This window comes from Scyliorhinus torazame, chromosome 2, assembly GCF_047496885.1.
Source record: "Scyliorhinus torazame isolate Kashiwa2021f chromosome 2, sScyTor2.1, whole genome shotgun sequence".
Classification (NCBI taxonomy): Eukaryota; Metazoa; Chordata; class Chondrichthyes; order Carcharhiniformes; family Scyliorhinidae; genus Scyliorhinus; species Scyliorhinus torazame.
In genome coordinates this window covers 288592815-288611582 of record NC_092708.1, presented here as the reverse complement: position 1 = coordinate 288611582, position 18768 = coordinate 288592815, and the positions used below count along the sequence as shown (strand labels likewise).

The following is an 18768-nucleotide window of genomic DNA, read 5'->3' as shown; positions in this document are numbered from 1 at the left end:
TTATACAGGGCCTTGGTGAGGCCACACCTGATGTGTAATTTTGGTCTCCTTATCTGCTGCAGAGGGAGTGCAAGAAGGTTTACCAGGTTGATTCCTTGGATGGTGGGACTGACATAGGAGGAGAGATTGAGTCGGTTCAGATTATATTCCTCGAGTTCCAAAGAATATGGGGGAATTGCATAGTAATCTATCAAATTCTAACAGGACTAGACAGAGTAGATGCAGGGAAGATGTTCCCGATGGAGGAGGAGTCCAGAACTAGGATTAACCGTCCGAAGATATGGAGTGGACCATTTCAGACTAGAGATGAGGAGAAATGTCTTCACCCTGAGAATTTGTGGCCAAAACACAAGATTTTCAAAAAGAAGTTAGAACATAGAACATAGAAAATACAGCACAGAACAGGCCCTTCGGCCCACGATGTTGTGCCGAACCTTTGTCCTAGATTAATCATAGATTATCATTGAATTTACAGTGCAGAAGGAGGCCATTCGGCCCTTTGAGTCTGCACCAGCTCTTGGAAAGAGCACCCTACCCAAACTCAACACCTCCACCCAACACCAAGGGCAATTTGGACATTAAGGGCAATTTATCATTGGCCAATTCACCTAACCCGCACATCTTTGGACTGTGGGAGGAAACCGGAGCACCCGGAGGAAACCCACGCAGACACGGGGAGGACGTGCAGACTCCGCACAGACAATGACCCAAGCCGGAATCGAACCTGGGACCATGGATCTGTGAAGCAATTGTGCTATCCACAATGCTACTGTGCTGCCCTTAAGAACAAATAAATCTACACTATATCATTTTCCCGTAATCCATGTACCTATCCAACAGCTGCTTGAAGGTCCCTAATGTTTCCGACTCAACTACTTCCACAGGCAGTGCATTCCATGCCCCCACTACTCTCTGGGTAAAGAACCTACCTCTGATATCCCTCCTATATCTTCCACCTTTCACCTCAAATTTATGTCCCCTTGTAATGGTGTGTTCCACCTGGGGAAAAAGTCTCTGACTGTCTACTCTATCTATTCCCCTGATCATCTTATAAACCTCTATCAAGTCGCCCCTCATCCTTCTCCGCTCTAATGAGAAAAGGCCTAGCACCCTCAACCTTTCCTCGTAAGACTTACTCTCCATTCCAGGCAACATCCTGGTAAATCTTCTTTGCACCTTTTGCAGAGCTTCCACATCCTTCCTAAAATGAGGCGACCAGAACTGTACACAGTACTCCAAATGTGGCCTTACCAAAGTTTTGTACAGCTGCATCATCACCTCACGGCTCTTAAATTCAATCCCTCTGTTAATGAACGCGAGCACACCATAGGCCTTCTTCACAGCTCTATCCACTTGAGTGGCAACTTTCAAAGATGTATGAACATAGACCCCAAGGTCTCTCTCCTCCTCCACAATGCCAAGAACTCTACCGTTAACCCTGTATTCCGCATTCACATTTGTCCTTCCAAAATGGACAACCTCACACTTTTCAGGGTTAAACTCCATCTGCCACTTCTCAGCCCAGCTCTGCATCCTATCTATGTCTCTTTGCAGCCGACAACAGCCCTCCTTACTATCCACAACTCCACCAATCTTCGTATCGTCTGCAAATTTACTGACCCACCCTTCAACTCCCTCATCCAAGTCATTAATGAAAATCACAAACAGCAGAGGACCCAGAACTGATCCCTGCGGTACACCACTGGTAACGGGGATCCAGGCTGAATATTTGCCATCCACCACCACTCTCTGACTTCTATCGGTTAGCCAATTCGTTATCCAACTGGCCAAATTTCCCACTATCCCATGCCTCCTTACTTTGTGCAGAAGCCTACCATGGGGAACTTTATCAAATGCCTTACTAAAATCCATGTACACTACATCCACTGCTTTACCTTCATCCACATGCTTGGTCACCTCCTCAAAGAATTCAATAAGATTTGTAAGGCAAGACCTACCCCTCACAAATCCGTGCTGACTATCCCGAATCAAGCAGTGTCTTTCCAGATGCTCAGAAATCCTATCCTTCAGTACCCTTTCCATTACTTTGCCTACCACCAAAGTAAGACTAACTGGCCTGTAATTCCCAGGGTTATCCCTAGTTCCTTTTTTGAACAGGGGCACGACATTCGCCACTCTCCAATCCCCTGGTACCACCCCTGTTGACAGTGAGCACGAAAAGATAATTGCCAACGGCTCTGCAATTTCATCTCTTGCTTCCCATAGAATCCTTGGATATATCCCGTCAGGCCCGGGGGACTTGTCTATCCTCAAGTTTTTCAAAATGCCCAACACATCTTCCTACCTAACAAGTATTTCCTCGAGCTTACCAATCTGTTTCACACTGTCCTCTCCAACAATACCGCCCCTCTCATTTGTAAATACAGAAGAAAAGTACTCATTCAAGACCTCTCCTATCTCTTCAGACTCAATACACAATCTCCCGCTACTATCCTTGATCGGACCTACCCTCGCTCTAGTCATTCTCATATTTCTCACATATGTGTAAAAGGCCTTGGGGTTTTCCTTGATCCTACCCGCCAAAGATTGTTCATGCCCTCTCTTAGCTCTCCTAATCCCTTTCTTCAGTTCCCTCCTGGCTATCTTGTATCCCTCCAATGCCCTGTCTGAACCTTGTTTCTTCAGCCTTACATAAGTCACCTTTTTTCTCTTAACAAGACATTCAACCTCTCTTGTCAACCATGGTTCCCTCACTCGACCATCTCTTCCCTGCCTGACAGGGACATACATATCAAGGACACGTAGCACCTGTTCCTTGAACAAGTTCCACATTTCACTTGTGTCCTTCCCTGCCAGCCTATGTTCCCAACTTATGCACTTCAATTCTTGTCTGACAACATCGTATTTACCCTTCCCCCAATTGTAAACCTTGCCCTGTTGCACGTACCTATCCCTCTCCATTACTAAAGTGAAAGTCACAGAATTGTGGTCACTATCTCCAAAATGCTCCCCCACTAACAAATCTATCACTTGCCCTGGTTCATTACCCAGTACTAAATCCAATATTGCCCCTCCTCTGGTCGGACAATCTACATACTGTGTTAGAAAAGCTTCCTGGACACACTGCACAAACACCAACCCATCCAAACTATTTGATCTAAAGAGTTTCCACTCAATATTTGGGAAGTTAAAGTCGCCCATGACTACTACCCTATGACTTCTGCACCTTTCCAAAATCTGTTTCCCAATCTGTTCCTCCACATCTCTGCTACTATTGGGGGGCCTATAGAAAACTCCTAACAAGGTGACTGCTCCTTTCCTATTTCTGACTTCAACCCATACTACTCAATAGGGTGATACTCTTCGAACTGCCTTTCTGCAGCTGTTATACTATCTCTAATTAATAATGCCACCCCCCCCCACCTCTTTTACCACCCTCCCTAATCTTATTGAAACATCTATAACCAGGGACCTCCAACAACCATTTCTGCCCCTCTTCTATCCAAGATGTAACTCTTGGGGCAAAAGGGTCGGGGGGGGGGGGTGATCAACTATGATCATAATGATGGTGGAGCTTTCTCGAAGGGCCGAATACCCTACTCATTCTCCTATTTCCATGTTTCTCAACCAAATGGGAGTCTGAAGAATAAAAATAAAATTTGTGAACTGAATAAAATGGAGTATCAAGCTTTCCTTGCTGAACATCAACCTGAGTAACGTCCATAAAGCAGGTAAAGGAATTTTTCTCAACAGCAAAATTATTTTAAGCAATTCTCTTTTCCAATTAAGGGGCAATTTAGCATGTCCACATCTTTGGGTTATGTGGGTGAAACCCACGCAGACACAGGGTGAATGTGCAAACTCCACACAGACAGTGACCCGGAGCCGGGATCGAACCTGGGACCTCGGCGCCATGAGGCAGCAGTGCTAACCACTGTACTACTGTGCTGCCACTCAACAGCAAAATTACCTGCTTGTAGAAAGCAGTTTTAAATTTAAACAGCATAAGGTGAATTCAATTGTTACGAAAGGCAAATTGGATGTATTTTTTTAAACTCCAATAGCTTGTTGTTTTATGCAATGAACAACAAAGAACAAAGAACAGACCCTTCGGCCCTCCAAGCCTGTGCCGATCTTGATGCCTGTCTAAACTAAAACCTTCTGTACTTCCAGGGTCCACATCCCTCTATTGCTAACCTATTCCATGTATTTGTCAAGCTGCTTCATAAACATCATTATCGTACCTTCTTCTATCATAAGACATAGGAGCAGACTTAGGCTATTCGGCCTATCGCGTCTACTCTGCCAGTCAATCATGACTGATAATGTTTTTCATCTCCATTTTCTTGCCTTCCCCCCATAGGTTCTACTCCTGTCTTAAAGACACTCAGTGATTTGGCCTCCACAGCCTTATGTGGCAAAGAGTTCCACAAATTCACCACCCTCTGGCTGAAGAAATTCCTCCTCATCTGAGTTTTAAAGGATCGTCCCTTCAGTCTGAGAAGATATCTCCACCAGCAGTGAGATCCTGACACTTATCACCCTCTGTGAAAAAACCTTCCTCCCACACCTCTTCTAAACTTTGCCCCTCGCACCTTAAACCTATGTCCCCTTATAATTGACTTTTCCTCACCCTGGGAAAAAGCATCTGACTATCCACTCTGTCCATGCCATTCAGAATTTTATAAACTTCTAGCAGGTGGTTCTAGTGAAAAAAATCCGAATTAATTCAACCGCATCTCATAGCCAATACCCTCCAGACGAAGCAAACCTCTTCTGTACTCTCTCCAAAGCCTCCACATTCTCCTGGCAGTGTGGCGATCTGAACTGTATGCAGTGTGGCCTAAGGTTCTGTACAGCTGCAGCGTGACTTGTCAATTTTTATACTCAATGCCTCAACAGATATAGGCAAGCATGCCGTATGCCTTCTTGTCTACCTTATCCACCTGCGTTGCCACTTTTAGTGATCTTTGGACCTATATACCCAGATCTCTCTGCCTGTCAATACTCTTAAGGGTTCTGCCATTTACTATATATTTCCCACCTTCCAAAATGCATTTGTCCGAGATTCTCTCCATCTGCCATTTCTCCGCCCAAGTCTCCAACTAAGCTATATCCTCTGACAATCTTCATCACTATCCGCAACTCACCTTTGTGTCATCCGCAAACTAAAAAAAAATTCAAATCATTTATATATACTACAAACAGCAAAGGTCCCAGCACTGATCCCTGTGGAACACCACTAGTCACAGCCCTCCAATCAGAAAAGCATCCTTCCACTGCGACCCTCTGTCTTCTACGGCCAAGCCAGTTCTCTATCCATCTTGCCAGCTCACCTCTGATCCCACATGATTTCACCTTCTGTACCAGTCTGCTATGAGGGACCTTGTCAAAGGCTTTACTGAAGTCCATGTAGACAACATCCACTGCCCTACCTCCATCAAGCATCTTTATCACTCCCTCAAAAAATTCAATCAAGTTAGTGAGACCTGACAAAAAAACCATGCTGCCGCTTGTTAATAAGTCCATTTGTTTCCAAATGCGAATAAATCCTGTCCCAAAGAATCCTCTCCAATAATTTCCCTACCATGACGTAAGGTTCACCGGCCTATAATTTCCTGGATTATCCTTGCTGCACTTCTTTAACAAAGGAACGACATTGGCTATTCTCCAGTCCTCTGCGACCTCACCTGTAGCCAATGAGGATACAAAAATTTCAGTCGAGTAAAAGAGAGCAAGGCGAGTGGCGGAGGCAGAAAGTGAAAGAGCACAAGAAGAGCAGCAGAGACACAGAGTAAAAGAACGTGAGAAGAACAGCAGAGGCACAGAGTAAAAGAGCACATGGAGAGTGGCGGAGACACAGAGTAAAACAGTGGGAGGAGAGCAGCAGAGACAAAGCGTAAAAGAGCACGAGGAGAGCGGCAGAGACACAGTAAAAGAGAATGGCGGAGACAGAGTAAAAGAGCGCGAGGTGGGTGGAGATAAGCGGCCTAGTTCCGGGGTGCAGTCTTGGAGGGCGGAGTAATAGAGCAGTGAGTATCGAGGAACTTAACTCGCGTGACAAAAACTGAAAACAAAACTGAAAAAGTGACATCACCATAAAGCTGTGACCTGATTGGATGGTAGGGAATCTGCACTGAATTTGAAAATAAAACATTGATAAACTAATTAAGCCTAACTAATTAACTTAGAGGAGTAACTAAACTGGAGGTAGGAGATTACTATATTTCACATTTAATACTTTTAGTAGAATTAGCGCGAGAGACCATACAGTTAATTGTAACTTAATTTAGTAGGAATTTAATAAGTATTTATTTCAAATCAATTCATTAATAAGTGCTAAAAATGTCAGTGAGATGAGTTAAGTGTTTCGCCTGTGAGATGCTGGAGGTCCGTGAAGTTTCCAGCATTCCGGACAACTACATCTGCAGGAAGTGTACCCAATTGCAGCTCCTCGCAGATCGCATGGATCGGTTCGAGCAGCAGTTCGATGCACTCAGGAACATGAAGGTGGCGGAAAGCATCAGAGACAGGAGTTTTAGTGATGTGGTCACACCCAAGGTGCAGGCAAATAGATGGGTGACCACTAGAAGGGGCAGGAAATCAGTGCAAAAATCCCTGTGGCTGTCCTCGCTGACAAGTATACCATTTTGGATACTGTTGGGGGGGATGGCCTATCAGGAGAAAACAGCAGCCAGCAAGTGGCACCACGGCTGGCTCTGTTGTTAAGCAGGGAGGGACAAAGCGCAGAACAGCAATAGTTATAAGGGACTCTATAGACAGGGGCAGACATAGGCACTTTTGTGGACATGAAAGATACTCCAGGATGGTATGTTGCCCCCCTGGTGCCAGGGTCCAGGTTGTTTCTGAACGGGCAGGGGCATTCTAAAGAGGAAGGGTGATCAGCCAGAGGTTACATTGGTTCTAACGACATCGGCAGGAAGACGGACGAGGTCCTGCAGGGGAAACTCAGGGTGTTAGGTAGTAAATGAAAAAACAGGACCTCTCGGGTTGTGATCTCAGGATTACTCCCTGTGCCACGTGCCATTAAGACTAGAAATAGGAAGATAGTGCAGCTAAACACCTGGCGAAACAGCTCATGTAGGAGGGATGGTTTTCAGATTTCTTGACCATTGGGATCTCTTCTGGGGTAGGTGGGACCTGTACAAGAAGGACGGGTTGCATCTAAACCGGAGGGGCACAAATATCCTGGCCGCAAGATTTGCTAGCGTCACCCAGAAGGGTTTAAACTAGTGTGACAGGGAGGTGGGAACTAGAGCAATAGATCAGAAGGTGAAATAACGGAGGGTGAACTAGAGAATAGGGCTAGTAAGACTGAGAGGAAAAGCAGACAAGGAGATGTTGCTGAACACAGCGGGACTGGTGGTCTGAAGTGTCTTTGTTTCAATGCGAGAAATATAACAGGTAAGGCAGATGAACCTCGAGCTTGGATTGGTACTTGGAACTATGATGTTGTTGCTATTACGAAGACTTGGTTGAGGGAAGGACTGGATTTGCAATTAAATGTTCCAGGATTTAGATGCGGCAGACGAAATAGAGGAAGATGTAAAAGTGGTGGGGGAGTTACATTACTGGTTAAGGATAATATCACAACTGTACTGCGGGAGGACACATCGGAGGGCTCATGAAATGAGACAATATGGGTAAAGCTCAGGAATCTGAAGGGTGCAGTCACAATGTTCGAGACTTACTACAGGCATCCCAACAGCCAGTGGGAGATAGGGGAGCAGATATGTAGACAGATTTTGTAAAGATGTAAAAGCAACAGGTTATAGTGGTTGATCATTTTAACTTCCCCTACATTGACAGGGATTCTCACTTACTGCTAGAACATAGAACATTACAGCGCAGTACAGGCCCTTCAGCCCTCGATGTCGCGCCGACCTGTGAAACCACTCTAAAGCCCATTTACACTATTCCCTTATCGTCCATATGTCTATCCAATGACCATTTGAATACCCTTAGTGTTGGCGGGTCCACTACTGTTGCAGGCAGGGCATTCCACACCCTTACTACTCGCGGAGTAAAGAACCTACCTCTGACATCTGTCTTATATCTATCTCCCCTCAATTTAAAGCTATGTCCCCTCGTGCTAGACATCACCATCCGAGGAAAAAGGCTCTCACTGTCCACCCTATCCAATCCTCTGATCATCTTGTATGTCTCAATTAAGTCACCTCTTAACCTTCTTCTCTCTAACGAAAACAGCCTCAAGTCCCTCAGTCTTTCCTCGTAAGATCTTCCCTCCATACCAGGCAACATTCTGGTAAATCTCCTCTGCACCCTTTCCAATGCTTCCACATCCTTCCTATAATGTGGTGACCAGAATTGCACGCAATACTCTAAATGCGGCCGCACCAGAGTTTTGTACAGCTGCAACATGACCTCATGGCTCCGAAACTCAATCCCTCTACCAATAAAAGCTAACACACCGTATGCCTTCTTAACAACCCTCTCAGCCTGAGTGGCAACTTTCAGGGATCTATGTACATGGATACCGAGATCTCTCTGCTCATCCACACTGCCAAGAATCTTACCATTAGCCCAGTACTCAGTCTTCCTGTTATTCCTTCCAAAATGAATCACCTCACACTTTTCTGCATTAAACTCCATTTGCCACCTCTCAGTCCAGCGCTGCAGCTTATCTATGTCCCTCTGTAACTTGTAATATCCTTCCGCACTGTCCACAACTCCACCGACTTTAGTGTCATCTGCAAATTTACTCACCCATCCTTCTACGCCCTCCTCCAGGTCATTTATAAAAATGACAAACAGCAGTGGCCCCAAAACAGAATCTTGTGGTACATCACTAGTAACTGGACTCCAGTCTGAACATTTCCCATCAACCACCACCCTTTGTCTTCTTCCAGCTAGCCAATGTCTGATCCAAACTGCTAAATCACCCTGAATCCCATGCCTCCGTATTTTCTGCAGTAGCCTACCGTGGGGAACCTTATCAAATGCTTTACTGAAATCCATATACACCACATCAACTGCTTTACCCTCATCCAACTGTTTGGTCACCTTCTCAAAGAACTCAATAAGGTTTGTGAGGCACGACCTACCCTTCACGAAACCGTGTTGACTATGTCTAATTAAATTATTCCTTTCCAGATGATTATACACCCTATCTCTTATAAACCTTGCCAAGATTTTGCCCACAACAGAAGCAACTGGTCTATAGTTACCGGGGTTGTCTCTACTCCCCTTCTTGAACGACGGGACAACATTTGCTATCCTCCAATCTTCTGGCACTATTCCTGTTGACAAAGAAGACTTAAAGATCAAAGCCAAAGGCTCAGCAATCTCCTCCCTAGCTTCCCAAAGAATCCTAGGATAAATCCCATCCGGCCCGGGGGACTTATCTATTTTCACCCTTTCCAGAATTGTTAACACCTCCTCCTTATGAACCTCAAGCCCTTCTAGTCTAGTAGCATTGTCTTTTTCTTGTGTGAATACAGTTAGCACCTCTCCTATCTCCTCGGACTCCAGGCACAACTTCCCACTACTGTCCTTGACTGGCCCTACTCTTACCCTAGTCATTCTTTTATTCCTGACATATCTATAGAAAGTTTTAGGGTTATTCTTGATCCTACCTGCCAAAGATTTCTCATGTCCCCTCCTGGCTCTTCTTAGCTCTCTCTTTAGGTCCTTCCTAGCTAACTTGTAACTCTCAAGCGCTCTAACTGAACCTTCATGTCACATCTTCCTCTTGACAAGTGTTTCGACTGCCTTAGTAAACCACGGTTCCCTTGCTCGACTAGGATGCAGCATAATTTGTAAGGGGCATCCAGGAGGGTTCTTGGAACATCTGTAGATAGTCCAACGAGGGAAGGGGCCATACTAAACCTGGTATTGGCGAATGAACCTTGCCAGGTGGTCGAAATTTCAGTAGGGAAGCATTTCAGGAACAGTGACCAGAATTCAGTAAGTTTTAAGGTACTTGTGGATAAGAATAAGAGTAGTCCTCGGATGATGGTGTTAAACTGGAGGAAGGCTAATTATAACAATATTAGGCAAGAACTGAAGAATTTAGATTGGGGGTGGCTGTTTGAGGATAAATCAACATCTGACATGTGGGAGTCTTTCAAACATCAGTTGATAAGAATTCAAGACCAGCATGTTCCTGTGAGGATGAAGGATAAGCATGGCAAGTTTTGAGAACCTTGGATAACAAGGTATATTGTGAGCCTCGTCAAATAGAAAAAGGATGCATTCGTAAGAGCTAGAAGGCTGGGAACAGATGAAACCCTTGAAGAATATAAAGAAAGTAGGAAGGAACTTAAGGAGGGCTAAAAGGAGGGGCAGCACGGTAGTATTGTGGATAGCACAATTGCTTCACAGCTCCAGGGTCCCAGGTTCGATTCCGGCTTGGGTCACTGTCTCTGCGGAGTCTGCACATCCTCCCCGTGTGTGCGTGGGTTTCCTCCGGGTGCTCCGGTTTCCTCCCACAGTCCAAAGATGTGCAGGTTAGGTGGATTGGCCATGATAAATTGCCCTTAGTGTCCAAAATTGCCCTTAGTGTTGGGTGGGGTTACTGGGTTATGGGGATAGGGTGGAGGTGTGGGCTTGGGTAGGGTGCTCTTTTCAAGAGCTGGTGCAGACTCGATGGGCTGAATGGCCTCCTTCTGCACTGGAAATTCTATGATAATCTATGATAAAAGGGGTCATGAAAAGTCATTTGCAAAAAAGACTAAAGAGAATCCCAAGGCTTTTTATACGTATATAAAGAGCAAGGGAGTAGCCAGAGAAAGGGCTGGCCCATTCAAAGACAGAGGAGGGAATCTATGTGTGGAGCCAGAGGAAATGGGTGAGTTACTAAATGAGTACTTTGTATCAGTATTCACCAAAAAGAGGGACTTGGTAGATGATGAGTCTTGGGAAGGGTGTGTCGATAGTCTGGGTAATGTCGATATCAAAAAGGAGGTGATGGACATCTTGAAAAACATTAAGGTGGAGAAGTCCAAGGCCTGATGGGATCTACCCCAGAATACTGAGGGAGGCAAAGGAGGAAATTGGTGGGGCCCCTGCATAAAGGACCACTTTTTCTTGGTGTAACATGTGCTGTTGTGGATGTGCATATTTGCAAATGAGTATGAAAGTGAAATTCAATTTTAGTCAGAGAAGTGTGATATTACCAATCATACCATACACAAATAACTGACAATTACTAGGCACCATAGAGACGTGACTGAAACATTTTTTAAATCTAGCACAGCCTCAGACTGAAGGGACGATCTTTCAAACCGAGATGAGCCAGAGGATGGTAAATCTGTGGAACTCTTTGCCGCAGAGGGTTGTGGAGGCTAAATCACTGAGTGTCTATAAGACAGAGATATGTCATAATATGCACTCACACACATCATGAGGTAAAGATAGGCAGTGATAGACACCCAGGTTAGCCAATCAACACACAGGACAGAACACAACAATCACTAGACAGAACACTAGAGGGGGGGGGGGGGGGGGGGGGGGGGGGGGGGGGGGGGGGGGGGGCTTCCGGTTGCGGCTAAGCAGAGCTAAGTCGCATGTTCGGCAGCTCCCGCTAAAAACTGACTTTTGGGCTCTTTTTAGGGCCCGTAACGGCGCTTGTTCGACGTTTCCCAGTGTGGGAAGGGGACAGCAACATTCCCCCGATAGTGGATTGGACCAGGAGTGGGGCGATTAAAAAAGTGGCATTGAAGCAAAGAAAGATGCGAGGGAGGACCACCAAGATGGCGGCGGGCGGAGACCAGGCAGCGTGGAGGCAGTGGGTGCAAGAGCAGCAGGAACTTCTCCAGCGCTGTTTTAAGGAACTGAAAGCAGAGCTTCTGGAGCCGATGAAGGCTTCAATGGATAAGCTGCTGGAGGCCTAGGCGGCCCAAGGGGTGGCAATCCGGGAGGTCCGGCAGAAGGTCTCGGAGAACGAGGACGAGATCCTGGGCCTGGCGGTGAAGGTGGAGGCGCACGAGGCGCTCCACAAGATATGGCAGGCGAGGTTCGAGGAGATGGAGTACCGGTCGAGGCGGAAGAACCTGCGGATCCTGGGTCTCCCGGAGGGGCTGGAGGGAACGGACTTGGGGGCCTATGTGGTCACCATGCTGAATTCACTGATGGGAGCGGGGGCCTTTCAGGGGCCCTTGGAGCTGGAGGGGGCCCACCGAGTGCTGGTGAGGAGGCCCAGGCCCAGTGAGCCGCCACGGGCGGCGCTGATGCGGTTCCACCGGTTTGCTGATCGAGAGTGTGTGTTAAGGTGGGCCAAGAAGGGGGTGGGAGAACGCGTAGGTCCGGATCTACCAGGATTGGAGCGCGGAGGTGGCGAAGAGGAGGGCTGGTTACAACCGGGCGAAGGCAGTGCTGCACAGGAAGGGGGCGAAGTTCGGTATGCTGTAGCCGGCGCGTCTGTGGGTCCCCGGAGGCGTGGGCCTTTGTTCAGGGCGAAAAACTGGACTCGGACTAAGGGTCGGGGATGAGGGGTCGCGGTGGAGGGATGGTTGGGGATTGTTGTGTTGTGTTTCGAGGGGGGGGGGTTCTTTGTTTTTCGGGGGTTGATTGGGCATTGTTTTGATTAGGTCCGCCGGGCGGGCTCGTGGAGTAGGTAAACTGCTTGGGGGGTTGATGGTCGGTATGGGTGATGGGGCCCCGCAGGGGGTGGGGGGGGGAAGAGCGCGAAAGAGAGAGGCCTGAGTTGGGGTAGTGGGACCGGGCCTAGAAAGGGAGCTGCGCCAGAGGTGGTGGGGCCGGGCGAGGGGAAAGCGCGGGCTTTCTCCCGCGCTTAGGATTGAAGGTGCGGGTCTGGAGCTGGGAAGCGTGGGCTTTTCTCCCGTGCTGGGAGTGGAATGGAGTGGGGGGGGTCGATGGAGCGGCAGGAGTGGCCGGGGTCAGGAGGAATCAGCTGTCTTACGGGAGTGCAATGTGGGGAACAATGCAGCTAGGGGGGGGACCTAGCTTGGGGGGAGGGAGGGAGGGAGAGAGAGAGAGAGAGAGAGAGAGAGAGAGAGAGAGAGAGAGAGAGAGAGAGAGAGAGAGAGAGAGAGAGAGAGAGAGAGAGAGAGAGAGAGAGAGAGAGAGAGAGAGAGAGAGAGAGAGAGACACGGGTTGCTGCTGGAGTTGGTAGAGGTCGTCGGGGCAGGGGTCTGCTGCTGTGGGGAACGGGTCGTGCGGGGGGCGCGGGCATGTGGCTGGCCTAGGAAGGGCTATGGCTAGCCGGCAGGGGAGGGGGGGGGCGAGTAGCCCCCTGGTCCGGCTGATACCCTGGAAGGGGACTGAATGGGCCGGGCAAGCGGGCCCGGGTGTTCACGCACCTGAAGGGGCTGAAGGCGGATGTGGCCATGCTCCAGGAGACGCACCAGAGGGCGACGGATTGGGTAACGTTGAGAAAGGGGTGGGTAGGCCAAGTGTTTCATTCAGGTTTGGATGCAAAAAAATCGGGGGGTGGCGATCTTGGTGGGGAAGAGAGTGTCGTTCGAGGCGTCGAGCATTGTGGCAGACACTGGCAGTAGGTATGTGATGGTCAGTGGCAAGCTGCAGCGAGAGCGGGTGGTGTTGGTCAATATATACACCCCGATTTGGGACAATGCGGGGTTCATGCGGCGTATGCTGGTCCGGATTCCGGACCTGGAGACAGAGGGCCTGACAAGGGGGGGGGGGGGGGGGAGACTTCAACACGGTGCTGGACCCGGCAATGGATCGCTCTAAGTCTAGGATGGGCAGGAGGCTGGCGGCGGCCAAGGTGCTGAGGGGGTTCATGGACCAGATGGGAGGGGTGGATCCATGGAGGTTTGTGAGGCCGGGGGCCGGGGAATTTTCATTCTTCTCCCATGTCCACAAGGCCTACTCCCGGATTGACTTTTTTGTCATGAGCAGGGCGCTGATTCCGAGAGTGGAGGATACGGAGTACTCGGCGATAGCCATTTCTGATCATGCTCCGCACTGGGTGGACCTCGAGTTGGGGGAGGAGAGGGACCAGCGCCCGCTGTGGCGCCTAGAGGTGGGGTTGCTGGCGGATGAGGAGGTGAGCGGGCGGGTCCGGAAGTGTATAGAGAGGTACCTGGAGGCTAATGACAATGGGGAGGTGCAAGTAGGGGTGGTCTGGGAGGCGCCAAAGGCGGTGGTCAGAGGAGAGCTGATCTCCATTAGGGCACACAAGGAGAGGGGGGAGAGGAGAGAGAGGGAGAGGTTGGTGGGGGAGATGGTGAGGGTGGACAGGAGGTACGCGGAGGCCCCGGAGGAGGAATTGCTTAGGGAGCGGCGTAGCCTCCAGGCGGAGTTCGATTTGTTGACCACCAGGAAGGCGGAGGCGCAGTGGAGGAAGGTGCAGGGGGCGGTATATGAATACGGAGAAAAGGCGAGCCGGATGCTGGCGCACCCGCTTTGGAAGCGAGAGGCAGCTAGGGAGATCGGGGGAGTTAGGGATGGAGGAGGGAGCATGGTGCGAAGTGCGGTGGGTATCAATGGGGTCTTCAGGGACTTCTACAGGAACTGTACCGGTCTGAGCCCCCACTGGAGGAGGGAGGGATGGGTCGTTTCCTGGACTGGCTGAGGTTTCCGAGGGTGGAGGAGGGGCAGGTGGCGGGGTTGAGGGCGCCGGTTGCGTTGGAGGAGTTGGTCAAAGGGATAGGGAACATGCAGGCGAGGAAGGCACCGGGGCCGGATGTGTTCCCGGTTGAATTGTACAAGAAGTATTCGGACCTGCTGGGCCCGCTGTTGGTAAGGACCTTTAACGAGGCAAGGGAAGAGGGGGCTCTGCCCCCGATGATGTCTAGAGCGCTGATTTTCCTGATCCTGACGCGGGACAAGGATCCCCTACAGTGTGGGTCATATAGGCTGATCTCACTCCTAAATGTAGATGCAAAGTTGCTGGCAATGGTTTTGGCCATGAGGATAGAGGACAGGTCATACACGAGGATCAGACGGGGTTCGTGAAAGGGAGGCAAGTGAATACCAATGTATGGAGGCTCTTGAATGTTATAATGATGCCGGCGATGGAAGGGGAGGCGGAGATAGTGGCGGCGATGGATGTGGAGAAGGCCTTTGATAGGGTGGAATGGGGGTACCTGTGGGACATGTTGAAAAGGTTTGGGTTCGGGGAGGGGTTAGTCAGGTGGGTGAGGCTGCTATATGAGGCCCCTTTGGAGAGTGTGGCCACGAACAGAAGGTGGTCAGAGTATTTCCGGCTACACCAAGGGACGAGGCAGGGGTGTCCCCTCTCACCCAGCATCCTTTGCAGCATCTTTTGCACAAAGAACCGGTCCTAATGACTACCCATCCCCCTCTTCCTGCCTTGAATCCCACTTGCAGGCTGCACATTAAGATTTTACTCCTAATTTGGCCTAACTACCCATCATGCCTTTCTGTTCATTTCCTCACACTGAGCAGAGGTATGCTCAGATTGAAAAAAAGAGTGCCTGGGCCTCCTAACCGGCATTGTAAAGTTCCATGACTACGTCTATGGTCCGTCTACGGTCTACCAACCTTCACAGTAGAGACTGGCCACAGACCCCTAGTCCATATCATTCATAAGGACTTGAATGACATGACGCCCAGGCTTCAGCGCATTCTCCTTCGTCGCCGCAGGTATGATTTTGAGTTGGTTTACACACCGGGTACGGAACTAATCATTGCGGACGCCCTGTCGCGCGTCATCACCTCACCCGGTGAACAGATCGACTTCATCCACCAAATTGAGGCACAGGTGCAACTGTGGGCCAGCAACCTCCCGGCCTCAGACGAAAGAGTGGTCAACATTCAAGAAGAGGCTGCCAAGGACCCTCTTCTGCAACGGGTCATGCATCACCTTGCAAACTTTAATGTCAAGGACGACCTAACAGTTGTCGAGGGGATCCTCCTCAAGCTAGATCGTATCGTTATTCCTCGCAGCCTCCAGAGCTTAGTGCTCAAACAGATCCACGAGGGACACCTCGGTATCGAGAAATGCAGGCGCAGGGCCCGGCATGGTGTCTATTGGCCTGGAATCAGCCAGGACATATCCAACATGGTCCTCAATTGTGCGACCTGCCAGCGTTTCCAGATTGCTCAAACAAAAGAAACACTCCAGCAACACGAGTTTGTGACCTTTTCCTGGTCCAAGGTGGTAATCAACCTTTTTCACGCCAATGGTCGCAACTATGTGCTCATTATCAATTACTTTTCGAACCAGTGGTGAAACTGTCCGACCTCACATCAAGGATTGTCATCAAGGCCTCCAAGGAGACATTTGCCAGGCATGGTATTCCGCTCACTGTCATGAGTGACAACGGTCTCTGCTTCCACAGCCAAGACTGGTCCAACTTCGCAAAGCTGTATCAGTTCAAGCACATTACCTCCAGCCGCAATCTAACGGGAAGGTTGAAAAAAGGGTCCATATCGTGAAGCAATTGCTCTGCAAGGCTGCAAACTCAGCTTTTGACTTTAACCTTGCACTCCTGGCGTACAGAGCAACCCCTCTGTCCACCAGTATGTCTCCAGCACAACTCCTTATGAATCGTGACCTGCGGACGACTGTTCCAGCCATTCATTTACCAGACCTGGATCACCTCCCAGTGCTGCAAAAGGTGCAGCAACTCAGAAACCGGCAAAAGCTGACATACGATGCTCATGCTACTGATTTGCCCGTGCTCTCTCTGGAAGATGCTGTTAAAATCAAGTTACCTGATGGAGGTTGGGTCATCTCCAGCTGTTGTTGTTCGACAGGCTGCTCCCAGGTCGTTCGTGGTTTGCATGGCTGATGGCTCCATTGTCAGGCACAACAGAAGGGCACGACGCAAACTTGCCTGCCCACCACCGAATCTCACTTTTCCAGCTGTCGTTATGCCTTTTCCGGACACCTCGCTCCACGAGGGCACCACTCTGGCTGCAATCCTGCCTATCAAGGCGCCGTCGTCCCTACCTCCACCTCTCCGGCGATCGACACGGATCCGGCGCCAGCCGCAGAGATTGGACTTGCAGACATTTATTTTGTACATATTGTTCTGTATCTGCACGCTAGACACCTTACATGTACATATGCATTCACTCGCTGTAAATAGTTATATCTGTACGTTTTCCGTCAACAGCAAAGTCCACCGTTGGATCCTGGCCGAAGCTATCGGCAGTATCCTCCTTGAACAGGCCAAGTAAAGGCGTATGGGTCATGAATACTGTAACATGACGAATGCCCTCCTTCTGCACTGTAAATTCAATATGTCGTATATGCTCCTAAGCAACCAACAACATTTTTTTTTTAAATGGGGCATGCCATAATATGCACTCACAAATCATGAGGTAAAGACAGGCAGTGATAGACACCCAAGTTAGCCAATCAACACACAGGACAGAACACAACCAATCACTAGACAGAATACTAGAGGGGGGCTTCCTACTATAAAAACACATGAGGCATCAACACTCCACCGCTTTCCACTGGTGACAACTGTAGTGACAGTCAGTGGGTGTATATTAGTTAGCACCATCTACACGTGGCTCAGGGCTAGCCTGGTCGAATTAGTTAAGAGTTAGCACACTTAGAGTAGTAGAGTGTCAACCCACAGCAAGCTGTGTGCCTTGTTACAGAAGTTCAATAAATCGTATTGAACCAACGTCTAAGTTTGGTGTCTGCTTTACAGTCTTACTGCATCCAGTTGCAGTCCGTGTTGCCCCAGGGTCAATAAACACAAGATAGGTTCTTGATTAATAAGGGGATGAGGGGTTATGGGGAGAAGGCAGGAGAACAGGGATGAGAAAAACATCAATTATGATCGAATGGCATAGCAGGCTCGATGGACCAAATGGCCAAATTCTGCACCTGTGTCTTATGGTCTTAACTCAGATTATGTCGAACAAAGTAATCTTTCCTGTTAACACACAAATACCGCCATCCATAGAAATATACATATGTCTAAAGAACCAACGTCTTTAGACGTGATACAATAATGCACAAATGCGCCTGCTGCCAACGTCAGCAACTCCACTTCTGCCTTCACATTCAGACCATCAATCTCAATTCATGTCACTGTCTTAGGCCTGACACAGCAGTCGAGCGGTGCTACACTGTCATTGTTACTTTTTCACAACATAGCTTTGTCAGCGTGTTAAGATTTCCAATCACGACCTCCAAATTGTGCAGACACTGACACAGACTGTTGTCAAGCGGCTACTCACCAGTTTGCTTGTCTCGCACGGACGCCGCCATTTTTACTTTGGCTCGATGAGGCCGCTCAGGATGACGTGGCAGTTCCGGCTCGCGTTCTGCGCCATACCGTAATAGCCCTGAAAGCGGCCCTGCAGACGACTTGCACACAAAGTACTGACGGACTTTGTCGGAGTCTGAAAGGAGACTCACTCGTTTTACCTAAACTTTGAATTAAATAATACGTCACTGGAACGGGATTCTATGAGTCCCACAATATTACAGGATATAGCATGAAAACACTACCCGTAGTTTTCCAAACAATTTTCTCAATAAAAAATGTGTTGACTAGCAGGAGAATGGCAAATGTTAGTCAGTTCGGGGGGGGGGGGGGGGGGAAAGAGGGAGGGGGGGGGGGAAAGAGGGAGGGAGGGGGGGGAAAAGAGGGAGGGAGGGGGGGGAAAAGAGGGAGGGAGGGGGGGGGAAAGAGGGAGGGAGGGGGGGGAAAGAGGGAGGGAGGGAGGGGGGGGAAAGAGGGAGGGAGGGGGGGGGGGGAAAGAGGGAGGGAGGGGGGGGAAAGAGGGAGGGTAGGGAAAGAGGGGGGGGGAAGGAGGGAGGGGGGAAAAGAGGGAGGGGGGGAAAAGAGGGAGGGAGGGGGGGAAGGAGGGAGGGAGGGGGGGAGGGGAGGGAGGGGGGGAAGA

General features: G+C 49.2%; 1 protein-coding gene across 4 annotated transcripts in view; it reads right to left on the bottom strand.

The window, feature by feature from the left end:
• Positions 1 to 18226, bottom strand: part of scfd1 (sec1 family domain containing 1) — a 568533-nt gene extending 550307 nt beyond the window's left edge. Inside the window, exon 1 of one of the 4 annotated variants that reach the window (XM_072488067.1) lies at positions 18100 to 18226. In XM_072488067.1, the coding sequence (XP_072344168.1) occupies positions 18100 to 18130 (31 nt within the window). In that variant the 5' untranslated portion in view covers positions 18131 to 18226. The remainder of the gene's footprint in view (positions 1 to 18099) is intronic. The other 3 variants (XM_072488091.1, XM_072488100.1, XM_072488076.1) reach the window with 3 other exon arrangements.
• Positions 18227 to 18768: the final 542 nt, after the last annotated feature.